The 27,299-nt window shown below is 67.4% G+C and overlaps 1 protein-coding gene across 1 annotated transcript; it reads right to left on the reverse strand.

The window, feature by feature from the left end:
* Nucleotides 1–90: 90 nt before the first annotated feature.
* On the reverse strand, nt 91–26,829 carry NEURL4 (neuralized E3 ubiquitin protein ligase 4; the record flags this gene model as incomplete). The annotated part of the gene is given in 25 exon segments (XM_082500216.1): nt 91–144; nt 637–774; nt 1,355–1,491; nt 3,424–3,580; nt 4,693–4,791; nt 5,784–5,935; nt 5,938–5,998; nt 6,963–7,108; nt 8,135–8,263; nt 9,613–9,782; nt 11,329–11,407; nt 11,519–11,595; nt 14,318–14,516; nt 15,316–15,478; nt 15,568–15,653; nt 16,514–16,695; nt 17,682–17,970; nt 19,060–19,132; nt 19,902–19,990; nt 20,791–20,902; nt 22,039–22,103; nt 22,106–22,222; nt 22,591–22,654; nt 24,692–25,051; nt 26,612–26,829. Coding segments are annotated over 25 exon segments (3,405 nt in total), but the record flags the coding sequence as incomplete, so codon positions are not given.
* Between the last annotated feature and the right edge of the window lie 470 nt (nt 26,830–27,299).

Below are 27,299 nucleotides of genomic sequence, written 5' to 3' on the forward strand. Positions count from 1 at the left end.
GGTGTGACATCATCATGACATCATCACGCAACTGCCCTGAGGTCACCGCCCCCCGGTGATGTCATATTGCCCCCCCCCAACCCCTCTCACCCCCCCACCCCCCGTTGATGGGCTCTGCTGTGGGTTCAGCGCATCGATCTGCACCTGCAGGGGGGGGTGTGACATCATCATGACATCATCACGCAACTGCCCTGAGGTCACCGCCCCCCGGTGATGTCATATTGCCCCCCCCAACCACCCCTCTCACCCCACACACACACCCCCCCCCCCCCCGGCGATGAGCTCCGCTGCGGGTTCAGTGCGCCCATCTGCAGCTGCGGGGGGGTGACATCACTATGACATCACTGTGACATCACTGCTCAACCACCCTGAGGTCACCGACCCCCGGTGACGTCACACTGCCCCCCCCAGTCACCCCTCCCCCCCCTTCTCCGCTGCGGGTTCCGGGAGTCAGGGTGTGCCGGGGGGGGTGTGTGACATCATCGTGACATCACCACTCGAGCACCGTGACATCATCACCCCCCCCATGACGTCACACAGCGCCCCCCACCGGCCACGAGCCGCACTGCGGGTTCGGGGCGTCGCTGTGCCGCCATTGGCCGCTCCCCGTATGACATCATCAGGGCCCCTCCCCACCTCCACCATGACCTCATTCGGGCACAGGGCCGCCATTGGCCGCCCCCGTATGACATCACCAAGCTCCACCCCCCAACCCCCCGATCTCTCCTCCTGCCCCGTGACCTCATCAGGATGAGGGATGGCCATTGGCCGCCTCTGTACGACATCACGAGGCCCCACCGTGAGCTCACGGTGACGCAGAGCCGCCATTGGCCGCCCCCATGTGACATCACCAGCACCTGCCCCGCCCCCCCCTCTCCTCCGCCGTGACCTCACGGTGACGCAGAGCCGCCATTGGCTGCCTCTGTATGACATCACCCGCGTCTCCCCACCCTCTGCTCCTGCACGATGACCTCACAGGGGTGCAGAGTCGCCATTGGCCGCCTCAGTATGACATCACCAGCATCTCCCCCCCCCCCCCCCTCCTCCACCGTGACCTCACGGTGACGCAGAGCCGCCATTGGCCGCCTCTGTATGACATCACCAATGTCTCCCCCACCCTCTGCTCCTGCACAATGACCTCACAGGGGTGCAGAGCTGCCATTGGCCGCCTCAGTATGACATCACCAGCACCTGCCCCGCCCCCCCCCTCCACCGTGACCTCACAGTGACGCAGAGCCGCCATTGGCCGCCCCTGTATGACATCACCAGTGCCTCCCCCGCCCTCCCCGCCTCCGCCGTGACGTCAGGAAGGGGCAGCGCCGCCATTGGCTGCCCGGGGGGGGGTGGGCGGTACCTGGAAGAGGCGGCCGGGGGGGAGGGGCTGTCCCACCACCACCAGTCCCTGGTTGTAACTGGAGACGCGCGTGGCCGTGCGGTTCCCGTTGGAGAGGAGGATGTTCTTCCCGTGACACCCCAAAAACGTGGGGGGCCCTGGGGGGGCGGGGGGGGTCAGGGGGGGCAGTTGGGGGGGGATTGGGGGGGTTAAGGGGGGTTTAGGGGGGCCTCGGGGGGGATCGGGGGGGGTTGTGGGGCAATGGAGAGTGGGGAGTGCTTTGGGGACACCCCAAAAACGTGGGGGGGCCCTGGGGGGGGCGGGGGGGGGGTCAGGGGGGCAGTTGGGGGGTTGGGGGGGGTTAAGGGGGGTTAGGGGGGCCCCGGGGGGGATTGGGGGGGATGGAGAGGAGGATGTTCTTCCCGTGACACCCCAAAAACGTGGGGGGGCCCTGGGGGGGGGCGGGGGGGGGGTCAGGGGGGGGGGCAGTTGGGGGGGTTAAGGGGGGTTAAGGGGGGTTAAGGGAATTTTAGGGGGGCCCTGGGGGGGATCGGGTGGGTTGGGGGGATGGAGAGTGGGGAGTGCTTTGGGGACACCCCAAAAACGTGGGGGGGCCCTGGGGGGGGCGGGGGGGTCAGGGGGGGCAGTTGGGGGGGGTTGGGGGGGGTTAAGGGGGTTTTAGGGGGGCCCTGGGGGGGATCGGGGGGGGATGGAGAGGAGGATGTTCTTCCGTGACACCCCAAAAACGTGGGGGGGCCCTGGGGGGGGGGGGCGGGGGGGGTCAGGGGGAGCAGTTGGGGGGGGGTTGGGGGGGTTAAGGGGGGTTAAGGGGGTTTTAGGGGGTCCCCGGGGGGGATCGGGGGGGGTTGGGGGGCGATGGAGAGTGGGGAGTGCTTTGGGGGACACCCCAAACATTGGGGGGGGGGACTGGGGGGAGGGTCGGGGGGGGGATTTGGGGGGGTGTGGGGTCCAGTCCCCCCCAGTACCCCCAGTTCTCCTCTGTTCCCCCCTTTGTGCCCCCCCAATCCCTCCCAGTCCCCCCCCAATATCCCCCAATGCCCCCCAGTCCCTTCCCAGTCCCCTCCAATCCCCCCAATGTCTTCCAGTCCCTCCCCAGTCCCCCAATCCTCCCCCAACCCTCCCAGTACCCCCCCCAGTCCCCCCAATCCCCCCAGTGTCTCCCAGTCCCCCCCAGTCCCCCCAAACTCCCTCCCCCCCAGTCTCCCAGTCCCTCCAGTCCCCACCCAGTCCTTCCCAGTCCCCCCGTCCCCCCAAATCCCTCCCAGTACCCCCCCAGTCCCCCCCAGTCCCCCCAATGCCTCCCAGTCCCCCCCAATCCCCCCCAGTCCCTCCCAGTCCCCCTCAAATCCCTCCCAGTCCCTCCCCAGTGCTCCCCCAATCCCCCCAATCCCCCCAGTCCCTCCCAGTCCCCCTCAAATCCCTCCCAGTCCCCCCCCAGTCCCCCCCCAGTCCCCCCCAATGCCTCCCAGTCCCTCCCAGTACCCCCCCAGTCCCTCCCAGTCCCCCCCAAATCCCTCCCAGTCCCTCCCAGTCCCCCCCAATGCCTCCCAGTCCCCCCCAGTCCTCCCCCAGTCCCTCCCAATCCCCCCCAGTCCCCCCCAGTCACCCCAAATCCCTCCCAGTCCCCCACCCAGTCCCCCCCAATGCCTCCCAGTCCCTCCCAGTCCCCCCCCAATCCCTCCCATTCCCCCCCAGATCCCTCCCAGTACCTCCCAGTCCCCTCCAATGCCTCCCAGTCCCTCCCAGTCCCCCCAGTCCCCCCCCAATCCCTCCCAGTCCCCCCCCAGTCCCTCCCAATCCCCCCCAGTCACCCCAAATCCCTCCCAGTCCCCCACCCAGTCCCCCCAATGCCTCCCAGTCCCTCCCCCAATCCCTCCCAATCCCTCCCAGTCCCACCCAGTCTCCCCCTATTTCTCCAGTCCCCCCCAGTCCCCCCCCAATCCCTCCCAGTCCCCCCCAGTCACCCCAAATCCCTCCCAGTCCCCCCCAGTCCCCCCCCAGTCCCTCCCAGTCCCCCCCAAATCCCTCCCAATCCCTCCCAGTCCCCCCCCCCTCCCCCCCCAACTCACGGCGAGGGGGGTCCCGGCGGTGGGGGAGGGGCTGGGGGTGGGGGAGGGGGTGGGGGAGGGGGCGGCCGCTGCCCCCCCCTCCGCCCCTCCCCCCCCCCGCGCTGACGATGGAGACGGCCGTCACCCGCCCGTACAGGTCCAGCGCCACGAAGGCGTTCTGTGATGACATCACGCGGTGACATCACAAGCGAGCCCCGCCCAGGCAGGAAGTGACGTCAGGGAGCTCGGTGATGTCACAGCTATGCCCCTCCCAGGCAGAAAGTGGGGACAGGAAACCCAGTGATGTCATGGGGAAGCCCCTCCCGGACCGGAAGTGAGGTCAGCGAGGCCCGTGACGTCACAGCCCCGCCCCTTCCCAGGCAGGAAATGAGGTCACGGAGCTCTGTGACATCACGGCCCCGCCCCTCCCAGGCAGGAAATGAGGTCACAGTGCCTCGTGACATCACAGCACCTTGTGACATCACAGCCCCGCCCCTCCCAGGCAGGAAATGAGGTCACAGAGCCTCATGACATCACAGCCCCACCCCTCCCAGGCAGGAAGTGAGGTCAGAGAGCCCTGTGACATCACAGCCCCGCCCCTCCCAGGGGGAAATGAGGTCAGAGAGCCTCATGACATCGCAGCTCCGCCCCTCCCAGGCAGGAAGTGAGGTCAGAGAGCCCTGTGACATCGCAGCCCCGCCCCTCCCAGGCAGGAAATGAGGTCAGAGTGCCCTGTGACATCACAGCCCCGCCCCTCCCAGGGGGAAATGAGGTCAGAGAGCCTCATGACATCGCAGCTCCGCCCCTCCCAGGCAGGAAATGAGGTCAGAGAGTCCTGTGACATCGCAGCCCCGCCCCTTGCAGGCAGGAAATGAGGTCAGAGAGCCCTGTGACATCGCAGCCCCGCCCCTCCCAGGGGGAAATGAGGTCACAGAGCCTCATGACATCACAGCCCCGCCCCTCCCAGGGGGAAATGAGGTCAGAGAGCCTCATGACATCGCAGCTCCGCCCCTCCCAGGCAGGAAATGAGGTCAGAGAGTCCTGTGACATCGCAGCCCCGCCCCTCGCAGGCAGGAAATGAGGTCAGAGAGCCCTGTGACATCGCAGCCCCGCCCCTCCCAGGGGGAAATGAGGTCACAGAGCCTCATGACATCACCGCCCCGCCCCTCCCAGGCAGGGAAATGAGGTCAGAGACCTCCCGGCGCCACTGAAGCTGCGCAGAGGGGGCCGGGGGAGGGGCGGCCCCGCGCAGTGACATCACAGGAAGTGACGCCGGGCGGGGGGCGGTACCTTGGCGACGCCGGTGGCAGCGGGGCCCATGTCCTCCCCGTCCACCAGGATGTGCATCGCGTCGTCGGGGCCGCGCCGCACCCCCACGCGGTTCCCCACCTGCGGGGGGGCCTCGTCACAGCCCCCTCCCCCCGGGACCCCCAGAACCCCCCCGGGACCCCAGAACCCCCCCCGGGACCCCCAGAACCCCCCCGGGACCCCCACACCCCCCTGGGAGCCCACAGAGCCCCACAGGACCCCCAGAACCCCCCCAGGAACCCCAGAACCCCCCCAGGGACCCCCAACACCCCCCTGGGAGCCCCCCAGAGCCCCCACAGGACCCCCATACCCCCCCGGGACCCCCAGAACCCCCCCAGGAACCCCATAACCCCCCCAGGGACCCCCAACACCCCCCCAGTAAACCTCCTGGGGACCCCCATACCCCCCCAGGACCCCCAGAACTCCCCCAGACCCCAATAACCCCCCAGCAACCCCCATAACCCCCCCAGTAACCACCTGGGGATCTCCTGGACCCCCCCAGGACCCCCATACCCCCCCCAGGACACCCGAACCCCCCCCAGTAACCACCTGGGGACCCCCTGGACCACCCCAGGACCCCCAGAACTCCCCCCATACCCCCCCAACGACCCCCCATACCCCCCCAGCGACCCTCATAACAGCCATAGGGACCCCCATACCCCCCCCAAGGACCCCCATACCCCCCCAGGACCCCCATCCCCCCCCCAGGACCCCCATAACCCCCCCCAGTAACCACCTGGGGACCTCCCAGACCCCCCCAGGACCCCCAGAACTCCCCCAGGGTCCCCCATACCCCCCCCAAGGACCCCCATACCCCCCCCAGGACCCCCATAACTCCCCCAGGGACCCCCATACCCCCCCAGCGACCCCCATCCCCCCCCCAGGACCCCCATAACCCCCCTCAGTAACCACCTGGGGACCCCCCATACCCCCCAGCGACCCTCATAACAGCCATAGGGACCCCCATACCTCCCCCAAGGACCCCCATACCCCCCCAGCGACCCCCATAACCCCCCCCCAGTAACCACCTGGGGACCCCCAGCGCCCCCCCCCCCCGCCCCCCCCCGGCTCACCGCCAGGCGGTCGAGGGAGACGCCGTAGTTGTGGCGGGTGAGAGTGCCGTTGCGGCGCACCTCGGCCCCCGCCACCACCCAGGTGGGGGGCGCGGGCAGGTCCAGCAGGGTGGGGGGCAGGGCGGGGGGCCGGGGGGGCCCTGCCCGGGGGGCAGCGCCGTCAGCCCCAACCGCACCGAACCCGCCCAGCGCTCGTCCAGCGCCTCGATGCGCACCTAGGGGGGGTAAAGGGGCGGGGTCGGGGGGCGGGGCTTGAGGGGGAGGGGCCACGGAAGGCTCCACCCACCGTGGGCGGGGCTATACACACCCCACCCCTCCAATGATTCAAGTTCCCGCTGGGAAAGGGGGGGTAAAGTAGAGCTTGGGTGGAGCAGGGGGGCGTGGCCTAATCAGGGGGTGGGGCTTGAGGGGGCGGGGCCACCTAAAGCTCCACCCACCGTGGGCGGGGCTATACACACCCCACCCCCCCAATGATTCAAGTTCCCGCTGGGAAAGGGGGGGGTAAAGTAGAGCTGGGGGCGGAGCAGGGGGGCGTGGCCTATTCCGGGGGTGGGGGTCGAGGGGGCGGGGCCACCTAAAGCTCCACCCACAGTGGGCGGGGCTAAGCCCCCACCCCCGTGATTCAAGTTCCTGTCGGGCAATGGGGAGTATAAAGCAGGGCTGGGGCAGAGCAGGGGGGCGTGGCCTGTTTAGGGGTGGGGCTCGAGGGGGCGGGGCCACATAAGGCTCCACCCACTGTGGGCGGGGCTATACACACCCCATGGCTCAACTTCCCACTGAGCAATGGGGGGTTGGATCAGGGCTGGGGTGGAGCCTGGGGGCGGGGCGTAGGCAAGGGGGCGTGGTTTTATCGAGGCGGGGCAACATAAGGCTCCGCCCACTGTGGGGGCGGCCATTTGCAACCCCACCCACTCTGCCTTAAAGAGACACTGCCCACCATTCCCCCCATGGGGGGGACATGGCCGTCCCCCTCCCCCACGGCTGACCCCGCCCCTGTGGGTGATCCCGCCCCCTCGTGGGCGTGCCCCACCCCAGCCCCGCCCACTTTCCCTTAAAGAGACACCACCTTTCTCTCCATTCCCCCCCATTGCCACCATAGGGGGGGTGGCCGCCCTCCCCACCCCACCCCCCTGGGTGACCCCGCCCCCCAGTGGGCGTGTCCCTGGGGGCCCCGCCCACCTCGAAGAGCTCTCCGGGCCGCAGGTGGGAGCGGCTGAAGACCAGCCCGTGGCAGTAGCCGGCCACCCGGGCGGCCCCCAAACCCTCCGCCCCCAACGCCACGTTCTGCCCACAGCGGCCGTGGAAGCGCTGGCAGGGCCCGGGGGCTGGGGGGGAGAAAGGGGCGTGGTCACGGGGGGCGTGGCCTAGGGGGCGTGGCCATGGGGGTGTGGCACCGAGGGGGGTTGGGGCTAAGGAAGGAGGATCCAGCATGGGGGGAGGGGTGGGAATTATGGCCCTATGGGAAAGGCGGAGGTCAGCAGGGGGCGTGGCCTGGGGGGGGCGTGGCCACAGGGAGGGTGTGGCTAGGGGGGCGTGGCCACGGGGGGTGTGTGGTACCAAGGAAAGGGGATACAGCACTTGGGGGGTGGGGGAGATATGGCCCTGGGGGAAAGGGGGAGGTCAGCGGGGGGCGTGGCATGTGGGGGGTGTGGCTACGGGGGCGTGGCTACGTGGGGCGTGGCACCACGGGGTGGGACTAACGAAGGGGGACACAGCATTTGGGGGGGGGGGGGCAGATATGGCCCTGGGGGAAAGGGGGAGGTCACCAGGGGGTGTGGCCTATGGGGGCGTGGCTATGAGGTGTGGCATACGAGGGCGTGGCTATGGGGGCGTGGCCATGTGAGGGTGTGGTTCCAAGGAAGGGGGGTACAGCACAGGGGGAGGGGTGGGAGTTATGGCCCTGGGGGGAAAGGGGGGGAGGGGGGGGGGTTCACTGGGGGGCGTGGCTCGTTGGGGCGTGGCCTATGGGGGTGTGGCTCTGGGGGGCGTGGCAGCAGGATTGGGTGCCACCCCTATGGCCATGGGGGGCACTGGGATGGGGGGGAGACATGCCATGGCCCGGGGGGGACATGGGGGGGGCGGGGGGGGGGACAACTGTCACTGGAGGGGGTGTGACATGGGGGAGGTGTCACCGGGGGGACCCGGGGGGGGGGGGGGTGACATGGGGACGTGGCCCCGGGGGACGCACAGGGGGGTGGGGGGCACCACCCATGGAGGGGACATGTCACCTTGGAGGGGGACACGTGACGCGGAGGGGGACACGTCCCCATGGGAGGTGACCACCCCATGGAAGGCCACAGCCATGGGGACACCAGTGCCACCCCCACCGCTGTCCCCGCGGTGTCCCCTACCTGGGGAGGGGAGGGGACAGGTCTTCTCGGTGGCACTGCTGGTGGCCAGGCTGTTGTCGGCCGGGCCGGTGGCACCGGTGAGGGACACTTGGACACACTGACCGTAGAGGTCCACCACCGCGTACACCTCTGCGGGGACGGGGACAGGGACGGGGACAGGGACGGGGACGGGGACACCCTCAGACCTCATCCCCACGTCCTCCTCCGTGTCCCCGTCCCGATGTCCCCATCCTCACGTCCTCCTCCGTGTCTCCACGCTCATGTCCCCACCACGTCCCCATCCCCGTGTCCTCCACCATGGCCCCATCCCTGGCACCTGTTCCTGTGTCCCCACTGTGTCCCCATCCCCGTGTCCCCCACGTCCCCCCTGTCCCCCTGTGTCACCCCCCCTGTCCCCAGGGCACCCCGGAGCCCCACCGCTCCCCACAAACGGAGCCCACCGTGCCCACACAGGTCTCCCTGTCCCCCCACATCGTCCCTGTCCCCATGTCCCCACCGTGTCCCCATCCCCGTGTCCCCCCTGTCCCCCTCCCCTGTCCCCCTGTGTCACCCCCCCTGTCCCCAGGGCACCCCGGAGCCCCACCGCTCCCCACAAACAGAGCCACTGTGCCCACACAGATGCCCCTGTCCCCCCGTATCGTCCCTGTCCCCATGTCCCCACCGTGTCCCCATCTCCATGTCCCCATCACCATGTCCCCAGGGCACCCCGGAGCCCCACCGCTCCCCACAAACAGAGCCACTGTGCCCACACAGCTCCCCCTGTCCCCCCGCATTGTCCCTGTCCCCATGTCCCCACTATGTCCCCATCCCCACGTCCCCCCTGTCCCCCTGTGTCCCCCCCCGTGTCCCCAGGGCACCCCGGAGCCCCACTGCTCCCCACAAACGGAGCCCACCGTGCCCACACAGGTCTCCCTGTCCCCCCACATCGTCCCCGTCCCCATGTCCCCACCGTGTCCCCATCTCCATGTCCCCATCCCCATGTCCCTCCTGTCCCACCCCCCTGTCCCCCTCCCCATGTCCCCAGGGCACCCCAGAGCCCCACCGCTCCCCACAAACGGAGCCCACTGTGCCCTGTCCCCCCACATCGTCCCTGTCCCCATGTCCCCACCATGTCCCCACCCCCGTGTCCCCCCTGTCCCCCTCCCCTGTCCCCCTGTCCCTCCCCATGTCCCCAGGGCACCCCAGAGCCCCACCGCTCCCCACAAACGGAGCCCACCGTGCCCAGGCAGATCCCCCTGTCCCCCCACATCGTCCCTGTCCCCATGTCCCCACCATGTCCCCATCCCCGTGTCCCCCTCCCCTGTCCCCCTGTGTCACCCCCGTGTCCCCAGGGCACCCCGGAGCCCCACCGCTCCCCACAAACGGAGCCCACCGTGCCCAGGCAGCTCCCCCTGTCCCCCCCGTCCCCAGCGTGTCCCCAGCGTGTCCCCAGCATGTCCCCAGCATGTCCCCAGCGTGTCCCCAGCGTGTCCCCTCACCGGCCGGCAGCCCCGAGCAGGCCACGCCCTGGTCGGCGCCGTTGATGAAGTAGCGCAGGTCTCCGCGCGCCGTCCGCATCATGCCGATGCGCGAGCCCGTCCCCAGCGAGTCCAGGTCGCAGCCGTAGTTGTTGCGCATGGTGTTGCCGTCCTGCATGATGGCCGTGCCGCTGCGGGGACACGGGGACGCCGTGGGGACACCCGCCGGCGGGGGGGGGGAAGGGGGGGGGCAAGGGGACAGCAGGATGGGGACAGCAGGATGGGGACAGCAGGATGGGGACAGCAAGGAGGGAAAAGGGGGGGGGGGTCCCGCACGTGGGGGGTTGTGGTGGTCTGGGGTCACCTGGGGACGTGGGGGGACGGGGAGGGGACACATGGAGGGGACACATGGAGGGGACACGGGGATGGGGACATGGAAGGGGACAGCAGGATGGGGACAGCAGGATGGGGACAGCAAGGAGGGAAAAGGGGGGGGGGGTCCCGCACGTGGGGGGTTGTGGTGGTCCGGGGTCCCCCGGGGACGTGGGGGGATGGGGAGGGGACACATGGAGGGGACACGGGGATGGGGACATGGAAGGGGACAGCGCAGGGACAAGGGGACAGCAGGATGGGGACAGCAAGGAGGGAAAAGGGGGGGGGGGGTCCCGTGTGTGGGGGGTTGTGGTGGTCTGGGGTCCCCCAGGGACGTGGGGGGACGGGGAGGGGACACATGGAGGGGACACGGGGATGGGGACATGGAAGGGGACAGCGCAGGGACAAGGGGACAGCAGGATGGGGACAGCAAGGAGGGACAAGGGGGGGGGTCCCGTGTGGGGGGGGTTGTGGTGGTCCGGGGTCCCCCGGGGACGTGGGGGGACGGGGAGGGGACACATGGAGGGGACACGGGGATGGGGACATGGAAGGGGACAGCAGGATGGGGACAGCAAGAAGGGACAAGGGGAGGGGGGTCCCGCACGTGGGGGGTTGTGGTGGTCTGGGGTCCCCCGGGGACGTGGGGGGACGTGGAGGGGACACATGGGGGGGACACGGGGATGGGGACACGGAAGGGGACAGCGCAGGGACAAGGGGACAGCAGGATGGGGACAGCAAGGAGGGAAAAGGGGGGGGGGGGCCCATGTGTGGGGGGTTGTGGTGGTCCGGGGTCCCCCGGGGACGTGGGGGGACGTGGGGGGGACACGGAAGGGGACAGCACAGGGACAAGGGGACAGCAGGATGGGGACAGCAAGGAGGGAAAAGGGGGGGGGGTCCCATGTGTGGGGGGTTGTGGTGGTCTGGGGTCCCCCAGGGACGTGGGGGGACGGGGAGGGGACACATGGAGGGGACACATGGAGGGGACAGCACAGGGACAAGGGGACAGCAGGATGGGGACACCATGGGGGGGACACAGCGGGGTTGGGGACAGCAAGGAGGGACCCCTTGAGGAACCTGGTGACCCAGCACAGCCCCTCGGGGACCCAGGTGGCCCCCCAGGAACACCAGGTGGCCCCTTGGGGACAGAGGTGACCCCTTGGGGACACCGAGGACAAGACGTGGCCCCTCGGGGACAGAAGGGGACCAGAGAGAGATGGACAGGGGACCCCGAGGGACACCTCGTGGAACCGGGTGACCCAACACAGACCCCTTGGGGACCAAGGTGACGCCCCAGGGACACCAAGGTGGCCCCTTGGGGACAGAGGTGTCCCCCCCCCAGGTGACACCGGTGTCCCCCCCCCTCACCTGAGCATCCAGGTGTCATAGTCGATGTCCGTCATGGTGTTGGGGAACTCCAGGTCCTCGGGGCGGATGGCGGTGACGCCTGTGGGGACAGCGGGGGTGACAGGGGACAATGGGGGGGGGACAGGAGATGGGGGAGGGGTGTGGGGCCCCCCCCGGTGTCCCCTCCGTGTCCCCTCGTGTCCCCTCTCACCCGCCTCGATGGAGCCGGACCAACGATCCACCATCTTCTGGATGACGATCTCGAAGAGTTCCCCGTCCCGCAGCGCCCTGGGGGGGACACGGGGGTCACCGGGGGGGGACATGGGGGTCACCACGGGGACACACACACACACACACACAACACGACACCCCGAAATCTCGGGGGGATGACAATATATGGGGGAGAGCGGTCCCTGATGGGGGGGGGGGGGAAGGGGCAGAGGGACACCCCCCCCCCGGGTGGGTGCGGGGGGGTCATGAGCACCCCGAGGAGCCATGGGGGGGAGGGGAGAAATTTGGGGGTGCAGAGGCCAATTTGGGGCAGATTTGGGGGCTCAGGGGCAGAACTGGGGCAGATTTGGGGGCGCAGAGGCAGATTTGGGGCAGATTTGGGGGCTCAGGGGCAGATTTGAGGCAGATTTGGGGGCTCAGGGGCAGATTTGGGGCAGATTTGGGGGTGCAGAGGCCAATTTGGGGCAGATTTGGGGGCTCGGGGCAGATTTGGGGCAGATTTGGGGGTGCAGAGGCCAATTTGGGGTAGATTTGGGGGCGCAGGGGCAGATTTGGGGCAGATTCAGGGGTGCAGGGGCAGATTTGGGGACCCAGGGACCAGCCTGGGGCAGATTCGGGGGCTCGGGAGTAGATTTGGGGGTGCACAGAGTGGTTTGGGGCAGATTTTGGGGTGCAGGGGCAGATTTGGGGACCCGGGGGCAGATTTGGGGGTGAGGGAGGGCGGATTTGGGGACACAGGACCTGTCCCGGCGACTTTGGGGAGCTGAGGACTGCGCTGTGGGACCCACGGCCACGGTTGGGGGGCAGGAGGGGATTTTTGGGGTGCGGGGTGGAATTTTGGGGTACAGAAGGGGGATTTTGGGGTAGAGAACGGGGATTTTGGGGTGTCCCTGACCAGGGGGAGGTGACGATGGTGTCACCGAACTCTGGGGTGGTGTTGGGGACGTGGGGAAGGTGGTGGAGCACCCATGGCCACGGTTGGGGGGCAGGAGGGGATTTTGGGGGGCAGGAGGGGATTTTGGGTGTCTGGGGTGGAATTTTGGGGTGTCCCTGAGCAGGGGGAGGTGACAATGGTGTCACCGAACTCTGGGGTGGCGTTGGGGATGTGGGGAAGGTGGTGGAGCGCCCACGGCCACGGTTGAGGGGCAGGAGAAGGTTTTGGGGGGCAGGAGGGGATTTTGAGGGTCTGGGGTGGAATTTTGGGGTGTCCCTGACCAGGAGGAGGTGACAATGGTGTCACCGAACTCTGGGGTGGCGTTGGGGACGTGGGGAAGGTGGTGGAGCGCCCACAGCCACAGTTGAGGGGCAGGAGAAGGTTTTGGGGGGCAGGAGGGGATTTTTGGGGTGTGGGGTGGAATTTTGGGGTACAGAAGGGGGATTTGGGGGCGTCCCTGAGCAGGGGGAGGTGACGATGGTGTCACCAAACTCTGAGGTGGCGTTGGGGATGTGGGGAAGGAGGTGGAGCACCCACGGCCACGGTTGAGGGGCAGGAGAAGGTTTTGGGGGGCAGGAGGGGATTTTGGGGGTCTGGGGTGGAATTTTGGGGTGTCCCTGACCAGGGGGAGGTGACAATGGTGTCACCGAACTCTGGGGTGGGGTTGGGGACGTGGGGAAGGTGGTGGAGCACCCACAGCCACAGTTGAGGGGCAGGAGAAGGTTTTGGGGGGCAGGAGGGGATTTTTGGGGTGCAGGGTGGAATTTTGGGGTACAGAAGGGGGATTTGGGGGCGTCCCTGACCAGGGGGAGGTGACGATGGTGTCACCAAACTCTGAGGTGGCGTTGGGGAAGGAGGTGGAGCACCCACAGCCACGGTTGGGGGGCAGGAGAAGGTTTAGGGGGGCAGGAGGGGATTTTGGGGGTCTGGGGTGGAATTTTGGGGTGTCCCTGACCAGGGGGAGGTGACAATGGTGTCACCGAACTCTGGGGTGGGGGTGGGGACGTGGGGAAGGTGGTGGAGCACCCACAGCCACAGTTGAGGGGCAGGAGAAGGTTTTGGGGGGCAGAAGGGGATTTTTGGGGTGCGGGGTGGAATTTTGGGGTAGAGAACGGGGATTTTGGGGTAGAAAACGGGGATTTTGGGGTGTCCCTGACCAGGGGGAGGTGACGATGGTGTCACCGAACTCTGGGGTGGCGTTGGGGATGTGGGGAAGGTGGTGGAGCACCCACAGCCACAGTTGAGGGGCAAGAGAAGGTTTTGGGGGGCAGGAGGGGATTTTGGGGGTCTGGGGTGGAATTTTGGGGTGTCCCTGAGCAGGGGGAGGTGACAATGGTGTCACCGAACTCTGGGGTGGGGTTGGGGACGTGGGGAAGGTGGTGGAGCACCTACGGCCACGGTTGGGGGGCAGGAGGGGATTTTGGGGGTGCTGAGTGGAATTTTTGGGGTGCAGGGTGGAATTTTGGGGTACAGAACGGGGATTTGGGGGCGTCCCTGACCAGGGGGAGGTGACGATGGTGTCACCAAACTCTGAGGTGGCGTTGGGGAAGGTGGTGGAGCACCCACGGCCACGGTTGAGGGGCAGGAGAAGGTTTTGGGGGGCAGGAGGGGATTTTGGGGGTGCGGGGTGGAATTTTGGGGTACAGAAGGGGGATTTGGGGGCGTCCCTGACCAGGGGGAGGTGACAATGGTGTCACCAAACTCTGAGGTGGCGTTGGGGAAGGTGGTGGAGCACCCACGGCCACGGTTGGGGGGCAGGAGAAGGTTTTGGGGGGCAGGAGGGGATTTTTGGGGTGCGGGGTGGAATTTTGGGGTACAGAAGGGGGATTTGGGGGGGTCCCTGACCGGTTGGAGATGACGATGGCGTCGTTGAACTCGGAGCGGCAGTTCTGGCGGAGGGCGGTGCGGCCGCCGTTGGTGATGAGGGCGTTGGTGCCGTGGAGGCGGTGGAAGCGGAGGTCACTGGGGGAACCCCCCGAGGAGGGACTTTCGGGGGACCCCGGCGTGTCCCCCTCCGAGCCATCGCCCCCCAGCGAGGTCACCTCTGGGGGGGGGGGACACACACGGGGGACGCTGAGGCTCCAGCAGCACCCGCCCTCGGCACCCCGATATTGTCCCCCACGGGGCCCCACAACCTGGTGGCCCCAAACACACCCCCCCCCCCACCCCCCCGATGTCCCCGACCCCCTCAAAGCCACCCCCTGGTGGCCCCATCTGCCCCAAAACTCCCACTCTGGTGGCCCCGGGACCTCTGGCACCCCCAAACCCAACCTCCTGGTGTCCCCAGTGTCCCCAAACCCACCCCCCAGTGTCCCCAACTCCCCCTAAACCCCCCCCCGATGTCCCCAACTCCCCCAAACCCACCCCCCGATGTCCCCGATGTCCCCAAACCCACCCCCGATGTCCCCAACCTCCCCAAACCCACTCCTTGATGTCTCCAGATGCCCCAAACCCACCCCCCGGTGTCCCCAACTCCCCCCAAAACCATACCTTGATGTCCCCAACCCCCCCCCCCAACCCCACCCCTTGATGTCCCCAACCCCCTCAACCCCCCCCCCGGTGTCCCCAATCCCCCCAAACCCATACCTTGATGTCCCCAACCCCCCCAAACCCACCCCTTGATGTCCCCAACCCCCTCAAACCCCCCCCCGGTGTCCCCAATCCCCCCAAACCCATACCTTGATGTCCCCAACCCCCCCAACCCCACCCCCCGGTGTCCCCAACCCCCCCAAACCCCCCTCTGCTGTCTCCAGGTGCCCCCAAACTCCCCCCCTGAGCTCCCCGGGGGTGCGTGTCCCCCTCCAGTCCCCCATGTCCCCCGTCCGTTGTCCCCCCCAAGTCACCTCCGTCCTCCACGATGGTGGCCTGGGCTGCCTGCCCGTAGAGGTCCACCACGGCGTAGACGTTGGGGGGGACGTTCCAGGCGGCGGGTCCCTGCGCCGCCCCGTTGACGAAGAAGTGGAGGGTACCGTCGTCCCTCCGTACCACCCCCACCGTGTCCCCCGCCTGCGGGACAGGGGTGTCGGCCGGGGAGGGGGACAACCCAGTCCCCTTCTTCGTCCCCCTGAATTAGGGCACCCAATTAGTTGTCCCACCTTGAGGCGGTCGAGGTTGTGGCCGTACTCGTCCAGGACGGTGGTGCCGTTGTGCATCACCCCGTTGCCCGTCATCATCCAGGTGCCTGCGGGGACAGGGTCGGGGACAGGGTTGGGGACAGGGTCGGGGACACCAGCCATGGGAGGGGAAGGGTGGCTGGGGACATCCCGGGGACGCTCGGGGGGCGGCTGAGGGCATCTCGGGGGGGGTTGAGGTGCTATGAGGACACCCCGGGGACATCCTGGAGTGGTTGGGGACACCTTGGAGCAGCTCGAGGCGCCCTGGGGACGTCCTGGGGTGGCTCAAGGTGCCTTGGGGACCTCCTGGGGCCATCCTGGAGTGGCAGGGGACACCTTGGAGTGGTTTGAGATGTCCTGAGGAGACCCCCAAGGACATTCCGGGGGGGCTGGGGACAGCCTGGGGTGGCTCACGGTGCCCCACGGAGATGTCAGGGACCCACCTGAGTGCAGGTTGGTCGTGGTGGAGGGCAGATGGGGGGAGGAGGGGTTGGGGGTGGGGACCCTGTGGGGATGTTGGGGGCCCCATGGGGATCCCATGGAGACCTTGAGGACCCCATGGAGATCTCATGGAGACCTTGAGGACCCCATGGAGATCTCATGGAGACCTTGAGGACCCATGGAGATGTTGGGGACCCACCTGAGCTCAGGTGGGTCATGGTGGAGAGCAGCCAGAAGATGGAATTGAGGGCGGTGACCTTGGGGGGACATTGGGGACCCCATGGGGATGTCGGGGACCCCATGGGAACCCCATAGAGACGTTGGGACCCACCTGACTGCAGGTTGGTCATGGTGGAGAGCAGCTGGGGGTAGGTGGGGTTGGGGGTGGGGACCCTGTGGGGATGTTGGGGACCCCACGGTGGTGTTGGGGACCCCATGGAGATGGTGGAGACCCCATGGGAACCCCACGGAGACAGCGGAGACCCACCTGAGCGCAGGTTGGTCATGGTGGAGGGCAGCTGGAGGTAGGCGGGGTTGTGGGTGGTCACCCCGATCTCGATGGACCCCGCCCACTTGTCCACCATCTTGTCGATGCGGACCTGGAAGAGCTCGTTGTCCCGCAGCGCCCGGGCACTCAGCACCACCCCGTGGTTGAAGTCGTCCGTCGCGCTGGGGACGGGGACACGGCGGTCACCACGGGGACGAGGGATGGGTCCGTCACGTCAGCAGAGACATGGGGACACCACATCAGCGGGGACACAGGGGACGGGTCCATCACGCCAATGGGGGACACCAGGGATGACACAACGTCACCACGGATACCAGAGAGGGATCCATCAGGTTGACAGGGAGACAACGCGACAACATCAGTGGGGACAGCTGAGATGGGTCCATCATGTCAACAGGGACACGAAGGATGGGGACACACGGACACCACGTCAACGGGGACGACACGGATGGAGACACCACCTCAACAGGGACATCAGGGTTGGGGACACCACATCAATGGGGACATGGGGGTTGGGCACACACGGACAACAGATCAACCAAGACACCAGCGATGGGGAGACATGTTGGTGGGGACACATGTCGGTGGGGACACATGGACACCACCTCTACCAGAACAACACAGATAGAGACACCGCATCAATGGGGGCATCAAGCATGGGGACACATGGACACCGTGTCAACAAGGACACCAGGGATGGGGACACCACGCCAATGGGGACACCACGCCAATGGGGACACCACGCCAATGGGGACACCACGTCAATGGGGACACCAACACCGTGTCAAGCAGGACATCAGGAACCGGGACATCAGAGTTGGGGACTCGGGGACATCGCGTCAACCAGAACACGAGGGATGGGGACATCAGGGTTGGGGACACACGGACGCCACCTCAACCATGACACCACGGATTGGATCACCACATCAAGGGGGACATCAGGGTGGGGGACACAGGGACACCACCTCAACCAGGACACCAGGGGTTGGGGACACCAAGAACAGACCCACCACATCAAAGATGTCGTCACCCACTGCAACCACACGGCCATCTCCACCTCCCTCATCCCCGTTCCCTCCGCGCCCCTCCTGTCCCCACGTCCCTCCCCGTGTCCCCCAGTGTCCCCCCGTGTCCCCGTGTCACTCACTGTGGCCGCAGAGCCGTGCGCCCCTCGTTGACGACGGCCGCCTTCTGCCCGCAGTTGGGGTGGAAGAGGAGACGGGGAGGTGGCGGTGGCCCGGCGGGTGGCCCGGCGGGTGGCTGAGGGGACGTTGGGGGACGCCGGCCGCCCTCGGGTGACAACGCCCTCAGGATGGCATTGTTGCGTCGCAGGCGGTCGCTGTGGTTGTGGTTGTGGACGATGGTCACCTTCACCGCCATCCCGTAGAGGTCCACCACCCCGTAGACCACCAACGGAGTCAGCGTCGTCGCCACCCCTGAGGGGATGGGGACAGGGACGTCACCGCGGCCACGCTGGGGACACCCACATCCCCTTGAGATCGTGGGGTGTCAACGCTGGGGACACCCTATGGATGGGGATGTCACTAAAAGCCATCTTGGGATGCCCCATGTTCCCTCCGGGTAATGGGGCGCCAATGTTGGGGACACCCCATGGATGGAGATATCACCACAGGCACCCTGGGGACAACCTGGTCCCCTCCCAGTCGGGCGGCATCAATGTGGGGGACCACCAAGGGATGGGGACATCCCTGAGAACCATCTTGGGGTCCCTGGTGTCCCCTCAAGGTCATGGGCAGTCAACTCTGGGGACACACCAGGAATAGCGATGTCACCAAGATCCACTTTAGGGTCCCCACGTCCCCTCTCAGTCGTGGACTGCCAACGTGGAGATGCCCCACAGATGGGAACACCTCCAGGAACCACCTCAGCACCCCTCAGGGTCACGGTGCCTCAATGTGGGGGACACCCCATGGATGAGGACGTCCCCAAAAGCCACCTCAGCGTCCCTCAAGATCACGGGGGATGCCCCATGGATGGGGACGTCCCCAAGAGCCACCTCAGTGTCCCTCAAAGACACGAAGAACACCCCATAGATGAGAACGTCCTCAAGCAACACCTTGGGGCCCCTCAAGGACATGAAGCCTCAACGTGGGGGACAACCCATGGATGAAGATGTACCCAAGTGTCACTTTCGGGTCCCTCAAGGTCATGGAGAACACCACATGACTGGGGACATCCCCACCAGTCATCTTGGGGTCCCTCAAGGGCATGGGGGACACCCCATGGATGGGGACGTCCCCAGGACCCACCTTGGTGTCCCTCAAGGGCATGGGGGACACCCCACGGATGGGGACGTCCCCAGGACCCACTTTGATATCCTTCAAGGACACGATCCCTCAACACAGTGGACAACCCATGAAGAAGGATGTCCCCAAAACCCACCCTGGTGTCCCCATGTCCCCTCCCACCCCCATAGCGTCCGTTTGGGGACCTGCAGGAGCCCCCCAGGGGTGCGTAGGGGGTGTCCCCATGTCCCCGCGTGTGTCCCCCCCCATGTCCCCCACCTTGGTCGATGCCGTTGATGTAGAAGTGGAGCGCGTTGTTGGCTTTCCGCGTCAGCCCGATGTGGTCCCCTTCCTGGAGGGGGGGGGACACACAGATGACAACAGGGCCCCCCCAAAATTGAGGGGGGGGGGTGGGAGCCCCCCAACACCCCCCTGGGGTGTCCTCGAGGGGGACATCGGTGGGACCTCCCCCCAAAGAGGACAACGGGGACAGTGGGGACACACCACCACCCCCCCGCAGGAGTTTGGGGGGGGGATGTTGGGGGTCCAGTGGGGGCTCTCCTAATTTTGGGGGGCCCCGGAGAGAGGTGGGGGGGGGTAACTCCTGGTTTTGGGGGATTTCAGGGGTTGAGGGGTTTTCCCCAGTATTGAGGGGCCTTAGAGGGCTTTTCGGTGTTGCCGGGGGGCTGAGGGGGAGTCCCCCAATTTTGGGGTGCCTTAGAGGGTTTTTTGGGGGTCCCAAGGGGGTTGAAGGGGGGGTCTCCCCAATTTCAGGGGGCCTCGGGGGGGGTTAGGGGTCTTGGGAGGATTGAAGGGGGGTCTCCATGATTTTGGGGTGCCCCGGGGGGGTTTGAGGGGGTCTCTGCGATTTTGGGGAAACATAGGAGAGGGTTGAGGGTCCTAAGGGGGGGGGGGGGGGTCCTCCCAATTTTGGGGTGCCCCAATGGGTGAGATTTGGGGGTCCCCTGGGGGGGGGGGAGGGGGGTTTAACTCCCAATTTAAGTGGACTTTTGGGGTCTTGGAGACTCCGGGGGGACTTTAAGAGTCCCGGGGGGATTTCTGGGGTCCCGGGGGGGGGGGGGTGGGGGGTCCCCCTAATTTTGGGGGTGTGGGGGGGTCACCTGCAGCTCGTCGAGGCTGAACTCGCAGTACTCGCGCCGCGTCCCCTTCCCGTTGGTCAGGATCCCGCAGCCGCTCATCATGATGGTGCCTGAGGGGGGGGGGGGACACAGTGACATCGGGGGGGGGTCTCGGGGGGGCCCTCAGGCATCTGGGGGGCTCCCTCCACCCCTGGGGGCACCCCGGTGTCCAGGGACCCCCCCACACCCCTTTATTAAGAGCGTCTGAGGAGCCTCAGATCTATTTTTGGGGGTCTCGGGGGAGTCCCAAGTGTCCAGGAGCCCCCCCCCCCCAACTCCATGGGGGGACCCGGGTGTCTTGGGGGGGTCCCAGGAGTTTTGGGGTCTCCCACCCCCACTCTGGGGGTACTCAGGCATCCAGCGACCCCCCCACACCCCTCTTTTAGGAGCATCTGAGGACCCTCAGATCTATTTTGGGGGGTCTCGGGGGGGGTCCCAAGTGTCCAGGAGCCCCCCCCCTCAAATCCATGGGGGACCCGGGTGTCTTGGGGGGGGTCCCAGGAGTTTTGGGTCTCCCACCCCCACTCTGGGGGTACTCAGGCGTCCAGCGACCCCCCACACCCCTCTTTTAGGAGCACCTGAGGACCCTCAGATCTATTTTTGGGGGTCTCAGGGGGTCCCAAGTGTCCAGGACCCCCCCTCCCCCCCCCAACTCCATAGGGGGACCCGGGTGTCTTAGGGGGGGGTGTCCCAGGAGTTTTGGGGTCTCCCACCCCCACTCTGAGGGGTCCCAGGTATTTGGGGGGGGGGGAGTCACCTTCACCCCCACTCCTGGGGGAGTCCCAGATATCTGGGGGTCCCCCACCCTCACCCTGAGGGGTCCCAGGCGTTGGGGGGGGTCCCCAGGGATTTTGGGGGGGGGGGGGCTCACCAGAGCGGAGGTTGGTCATGGTGGCGGGGTACTCCAGGCTGTTGGGGTTGTGCGCCGTCACCCCAATTTCGATGGAACCCGACCACTTGTCCACCAGTTTGTCGATCCGGATCTGGGGGGGGGGAGGGGGGGGGTCATAGAGTGAGATTGGGGGGGGGTCAGGGGCACCCCTAAAACCTCCCCCAACCCCCCCCCCCCCCCCCCCAAACCCCGTGGGACACTCGGTTGTACTCCGGACCCACGAGACACTCTCAGGTCCCCAATGTCCTCCCCAAAAGCCCCTCCCCCCCCCCCCCCCCCCAAATCACAGAGCAACCCCCAAGACTCCCCACCCCCCCGGACCCCCCCCCAAGGACCCCCTGGTGTCCCCCAGAGCACCAGGAGACCCTCATAACCCCCTCCCCACCCCACACCCCGTAACTCCCCCAGGACCCTTTTAAGGCTCCTCCAGACTCCTGTGACACCCCCCAGGACCCCACGACCCCCCCCAGGACCCCCAAAAAGCCCCTCAGAAGATTCCCAGGACCCCCCCCAGCACCCCCAAAAGGCCCTCAGGACCCCTCCGAGACCACCCGAAAGACCTCAGGACCTCCCCAGGACCCCCAGGCCCCCGGACCCTCCCAGCATCCCTAAAAGGCCCCCAGAACCCCCAGACAGCCCCCAGGACCCCCCAAAAGAGTTCAGGACCCCCAGACGGCCCTCAGGACCCCCCAAAACAACTCAGGATGCCTGGATGGCCCCCAGGACACCCTAAAAAGACCCCCAGACAGCCCCCAGGACCCCCCAAAAGAGCTCAGGACCCCCAGAGGGCCTCCAGAACCCCCCAGAAGAGCTCAGGACCCCCGGACGGCCCCCAGGACATCCCAAAAAGACCCCCAGACAGCCCCCAGGACCCCCCAAAAGAGCTCAGGACCCCCGGACGGCCCCCAGGACCTCCCAAAAAGGCCCCCTGATGGCCCCAGGACCCCCCAAAAGAGCTCAGGAGCCCCGGACGGCCTCCAGGACCTCCCAAAAACGCCCCCTGATGGCCCCCAGGACCCCCCAAAAGAGCTCAGGACCCCCGGACAGCCTCCAGGACCTCCCAAAAACGCCCCCTGATGGCCCCCAGGACCCCCCAAAAGAGCTCAGGACCCCCGGACGGCCCCCAGGACACCCCAAAAAGACCCCCAGACGGCCTCCAGGACCCCCCAAAAGAGCTCAGGACCCCCCGACGGCCCCCAGAACCCCCCCAAGAGCCCCCCGCGGCACCTCGAACATCTCGCCGTCGCGCAGGGGCCGGTTGGTGAGGACGACGCCGTTGTTGAACTCGTCGAGGGGCGGCGGCGCTCGGCCGTCTTGTGCCCATTGCTCAGCTTGATGAGGGCCCCGCACTTCTCGTGGAACAGCAGCGCCTCATTGGACAGCGCAGCCCCCGGGCCCGCCCACGCCGCCCCTGCGGGTGGGGCCGGTTAGGCCACGCCCCCCGACAAGTCATGCCCCCCCCCCCCCCCCCCCGAGCCACACCCTCCACCAACCCCCATAGGTAGACATTATGGCTAAAGGCAGGGGTGAAAGCTCCGCCCCCTGTGGTGGGCCACGCCCCCTTGAGAGGCCACACCCCCTTTTGGGACAAACCCCGCCCGCCCCCCACCCTGCAAGCCACGCCCCCTTGGGGGACCAAGCTCAGCAAGAAGAGGCGTGGCTTCTCTGGCTGGGACTCACCCCGCCCACCAATAGACCACACCCCCCAGGAGAAGCCATGCCTGTAACAGGAGTGGCCCCACCCACCAATGAAGGCCACGCCCCTAATGCTCCACCCACTTGGGAGAGACTCCAGAGCCATAGGAGGGGAGAGCAAAGGCTCCACCCTGGCTGGCTCCACCCCCTGGGAAGAGGCCACGCCCCCCCGGGAAGAGGCCACGCCCCCTCACCACATCCACCTGCAGGGAAGGGTTGTGAAGGCTCCGCCCCCCGGGCTAGCTCCACCCCCTGTGAAGAGGTCCCACCCTAACACTACCCTTGGAGCAGACTCCACCCAGTGTTTTGGCCACGCCCCCATAAAGGCCACGCCCCATCCACTTGCAGGGAAGGGTTGCAAAGGCTCCACCCCCCTGTGCTGGCCACACCCCCCCGGGACAAGCCCCACCCCTTCAGGTAGCCCCACCCACTCCCACATGCAGGCTGGGCTGCCTATGGCCTCCTCCCCTAGAAGAGGCCCCGCCCCCCCGATTGAGGCCCCGCCCCCTGTCACTCACCGCCCTCGGGGGGGTCGAGGCTGTCGGGGAACTTGTCAGGGCGGGGCTGGGCGCGGGGCGGGGCCGGGGCGGGGGGCAGCGCTGGGGGGGGGGGGGGGGGGACACCAGTAACCCCAGTGCTCCCAGTAACGGCCCCCAGTACCCCCAAATGCCCCCCGCTCTGCCCCAAAATCCCACCTCCAGACCCCCAATACCCCCCCCATCACCCCTCCCCCACACCCGAATCCCCTCTCAAATCCCCCCAAAATGCCCCATCGCCCCCAGTATCCCCCAAGTCCTCCCCATCGCCCCCCAAATCCCCCCATCACCCCCCCAAAATCCCCCCATCACTCCCAGTACCCCCTCAAATACCCCCAAATCCCTCCCCAAATCCCCCCTCCCCAGCCCCAAATCCCCCCATCACCCCCCCAAAATCCCCCATCACCCCCCCAAAATCCCCCCATCACCCACCCCCCCAAAATCCCCTCAAATACCCCCAAATCCCTCCCCAAATCCCCCCTCCCCAGCCCCAAATCCCCCCATCACCCCCATCCCCCCCAACCCTCCCACCACCCCCTAACACCCCCCAACCCCCATCACCCCAGTACCCCCCACATATGCCCCCATCACCCCTCCCCACCCCCCAAATCCCCCCCAAATCCCCCATCACCCCTCCCCACCCCCCAAATCCCCCCATCACCCCTCCCCTCCCCCCAAATCCCCCCATCACCCCCCCCTCCCCCCAAATCCCCCCCCAAATCCCCCATCACCCCTCCCCCCAAATCCCCCCATCACCCCTCCCCTCCCCCAAATCCCCCCCAAATCCCCCATCACCCCTCCCCCCAAATCCCCCCATCACCCCTCCCCTCCCCCAAATCCCCCCCAAATCCCCCATCACCCCTCCCCCAAAATCCCCCCATCACCCCTCCCCACCCCCCTAATCCCCCCAATCCCCCCTCCCCACCCCCCAATCCCCCCCCAAATCCCCCCATTACCCCTCAAATCCCCCCCATCACCCCCCAGTCCCCCCCAATCCCCTCTCCCCCCCAATCCCCTCTCCCCCCCAATCCCCCCTCATCCCCCAATCCCGCCTCCCCACCCCCCCAAATCCCCCCAATCCCCCCTCCCCCCCCAAATCCCCCCCAATCCCGCCTCCCCCCCCAAATCCCCCCCAATCCCCCCAATCCCGCCTCCCCCCCCAAATCCCCCCCAATCCCCCCAATCCCGCCTCCCCCCCAAATCCCCCCCAATCCCCCCAATCCCGCCTCCCCCCCAAATTCCCCCCCAATCCCCCCCCAATCCCGCCTCCCCCCCAAATTCCCCCCAATCCCCCCCAAATTCCCCCCAATCCCCCCCCAATCCCCCCCCCAAATTCCCCCCAATCCCCCCCCCAATCCCCCCCATCCCCCCCCCAATCCCCCCCCCAAATTCCCCCCAATCCCCCCCCCAATCCCCCCCATCCCCCCCCCAATCCCCCCCCCAAATTCCCCCCAATCCCCCCCCATCCCCCCCCCAAATTCCCCCCAATCCCCCCCCAATCCCCCCCCCCAAATTCCCCCCCCAAATTCCGCCTCCCCCCCCAAATCCCCCCCAAATCCCCCCTCCCCCCCCCCAAATCCCCCCCAATCACCCCCCCCACCCCCCCACTTACCGGGCAGGGGGGTGGGTGCCGGGGGTAAGGGGGGGGCCGGGGGGGGCGCAGCCACTTCGGGGGGTACGACGGTGACCTGAGTACATTTCCCATAAAGATCCACCACGGCCCAAACGCGGGGGGGCAGCCCCACGGCCGCCACCCCCCAATCCCGCCCGTTGACCCATAACCGTAACTCCCCCCCCGGGGTGGCCTGAACCCCTACGCGATCCCCTTCCCCTAAAGCGTCTAAATCCGGCCCGAAATCTTCGCGGAGGGATCGGCCGTCGCGGAGAACGGAACAGCCCGAGACCACCCAGGACCCCCCCCGCAGCCCCGTGGCGCTGCTGGGGAAATCCAGCTCGGCGGGGTCCAGCGCCGTCACCCCCACCTCGATGGAGCCGCTCCACGAGTTCACCTGGGGGGGGGGGGGATAAAAAAAATTAAGAAAAATTGAAAAAAACAGGAAAATCAAACGTTTGAATAGGTTAGGGGGAAATAAAGGGGGATTGGGGGGGGGGTGGTGGGCTATGGGGGGGATTGGGGGGAGATTGGGGGGAGGAGGGGGAATGGGGGGGAGATTGGGGGGGAGATGGGGGGGGAACTGGGGGGGGAACTGGAGGGGAAGGGGGGGAACTGGAGGGGACAGGCGGAATATGGGGGGGAAATAGGGGGTTGATGGGGGAAAGGGGGGGATACGTGGGGTGGGATATGGGGGAAATGGGGGGTTGATGGGGGGAGCTGGGGGGGGGATATGGGGGGGATACGGGGGAAATATGGGGGGAAATGGGGGAAAGGGAGGATGGGGGGTACGGGGGGGGGTATGGGGGCCCTGAAGGGGGGAAGGGGGTGAATATGGGGAGGGGGATATGGGGGGAAGAGGGGGAAATGGGGGGATGGGGGGATATGGGGGGGGATATGGGGCACTGATGGGGGAGAAGGGGGAAGGAGGGGGATATGGGGGGGCTGATGGGGGGTTAAGGGGGAAATGGGGAGTCCCTGATGGGGGGAGGGGGGGAAGTGGGGGGTTAAGGGGGGAAATGGGGGTCCTGAGGGGGGAGGGGGGGCCGAGGGGGGCCCTGATGGGAGCAGGGGGGGAGGAGGTCTCCTTCCTCAGTCCCCCCAGTTATCCCAGTTAACCCCAGTTCTCTCTCCAGCCTTCCTCAGTTCTCCCATTGACCTCCACCTTCTCTTCACCAGTGCCCCCAGTCCCTCCCAGTGACTTCCCAATGCCCCCCAGTCCTCCCCAGCCACACCCATCTTTCATTTTTCAGTGATCCCCAGTCCCTCCCAGTGACCTCCAGTTACCTCCATCTGTCATTCCCCAGTCCCTCCCAGTGGCCCCCCATCACCTCCGTTTCTCATTCCCCAGTCCATCCCAGTTCCTTCCAGTCACCTCTATCTCTCATTCCCCAGTGTCTCCCAATTCCTCCCCATCCCTCCCAGTGCCCCCAGTCCCCTCCATCTCTCATTCCCCAGTCCCTCCCAGTTCCCCCCGGTCCTTTCCATCTCATTCCCCAGTCCCTCCCAGTTCCCCCCGGTCCTTTCCATCTCATTCCCCAGTCCCTCCAGTTCCCCCCGGTCCTTTCCATCTCATTCCCCAGTCCCTCCCAGTTCCCCCCGGTCCTTTCCATCTCATTCCCCAGTCCCTTTCATCTCTCGTTCCCCAATCCCTCCCAGTGCCCCCAGCCCCCTCCATCTCTCATTCCCCAGTGCCTCCCAGTGCCCCCCAGCGCCCCCAGCCCTCTCCATCTCTCATTCCCCAGTGCCTCCCAGTGCCCCCCAGCGCACCCAGCCCTCTCCATCTCTCATTCCCCAGTCCCTCCCAGTGCCCCAGTCATCCCCATCTCTCATTTCCCAGTGCCTCCCAGTGCCCCTCAGCCCCTCCCAGTGCCCCCAGCCCCCCCCATCTCTCATTCCCCAGTCCCTCCCCATCCCTCCCAGTGGCCCCCAGCGCCCCCCCCCCGCGCCCCCCCACCTTCCTGTCGATGCGGACGGTGAAGACGCGGCCGGGCCGCAGCGGATCGCGGCTCAGCACCAGTCCGTGATTAAATTCCTGCCCCGGTTGGGCCCGGGCCGCGCTCCGGCCGCCCTGAGACAACGACACCAGTTTCCCGGTGCGGGGGTGCAGTTCCCCGGGCCCCCCCGGGCCCCCGCCCGCCCCACCGGGGCCCGGTGCGGCCATGGCGCTCCGCCGCGCTCCACGGTACCGGCGGGGCCTCCCCCGCCCCGGGGCTCGGGCTGCCTCTTTTGCGACGCTTTTACGACGCTTTTGCGACGTCGCGCCGGACGGCGGAGCGGCGCGCCGCCGCGATGAACCCCTCCCCGCCGCCTCCCTCCGGGGCTGTTCCCCCTCCCGCCGCCCTCCGGTGCGTCCCCCCCGCGACCTCATCCCCTTCCCCACCTCCCTCCGCCTCTCCCTTCCCTCCTTCCGCGCCCCCGCCGCCCTTTTGCGACGCTTTACGGCAGCGTGGCACCCCTCTCCCTTCCCCTCCGCCCCTTTTCCCTGGGTCTGCTTTTACGGCACCGTCGCGCTCGGCGGCCGCTTGACGCCCCAGCGACGGTTGCCATGGGGACGGGACCCTGCCTGGCAACGCCGCGGTCCCGGCGCTAATTAACCCCCGGTAACGAAGCTGGGCTAATTACGGGGCCGCCGCGGCCGGGGG

This window comes from Vanellus vanellus, assembly GCF_965231255.1.
Source record: "Vanellus vanellus genome assembly, contig: HAP1_SCAFFOLD_1829, whole genome shotgun sequence".
Classification (NCBI taxonomy): Eukaryota; Metazoa; Chordata; class Aves; order Charadriiformes; family Charadriidae; genus Vanellus; species Vanellus vanellus.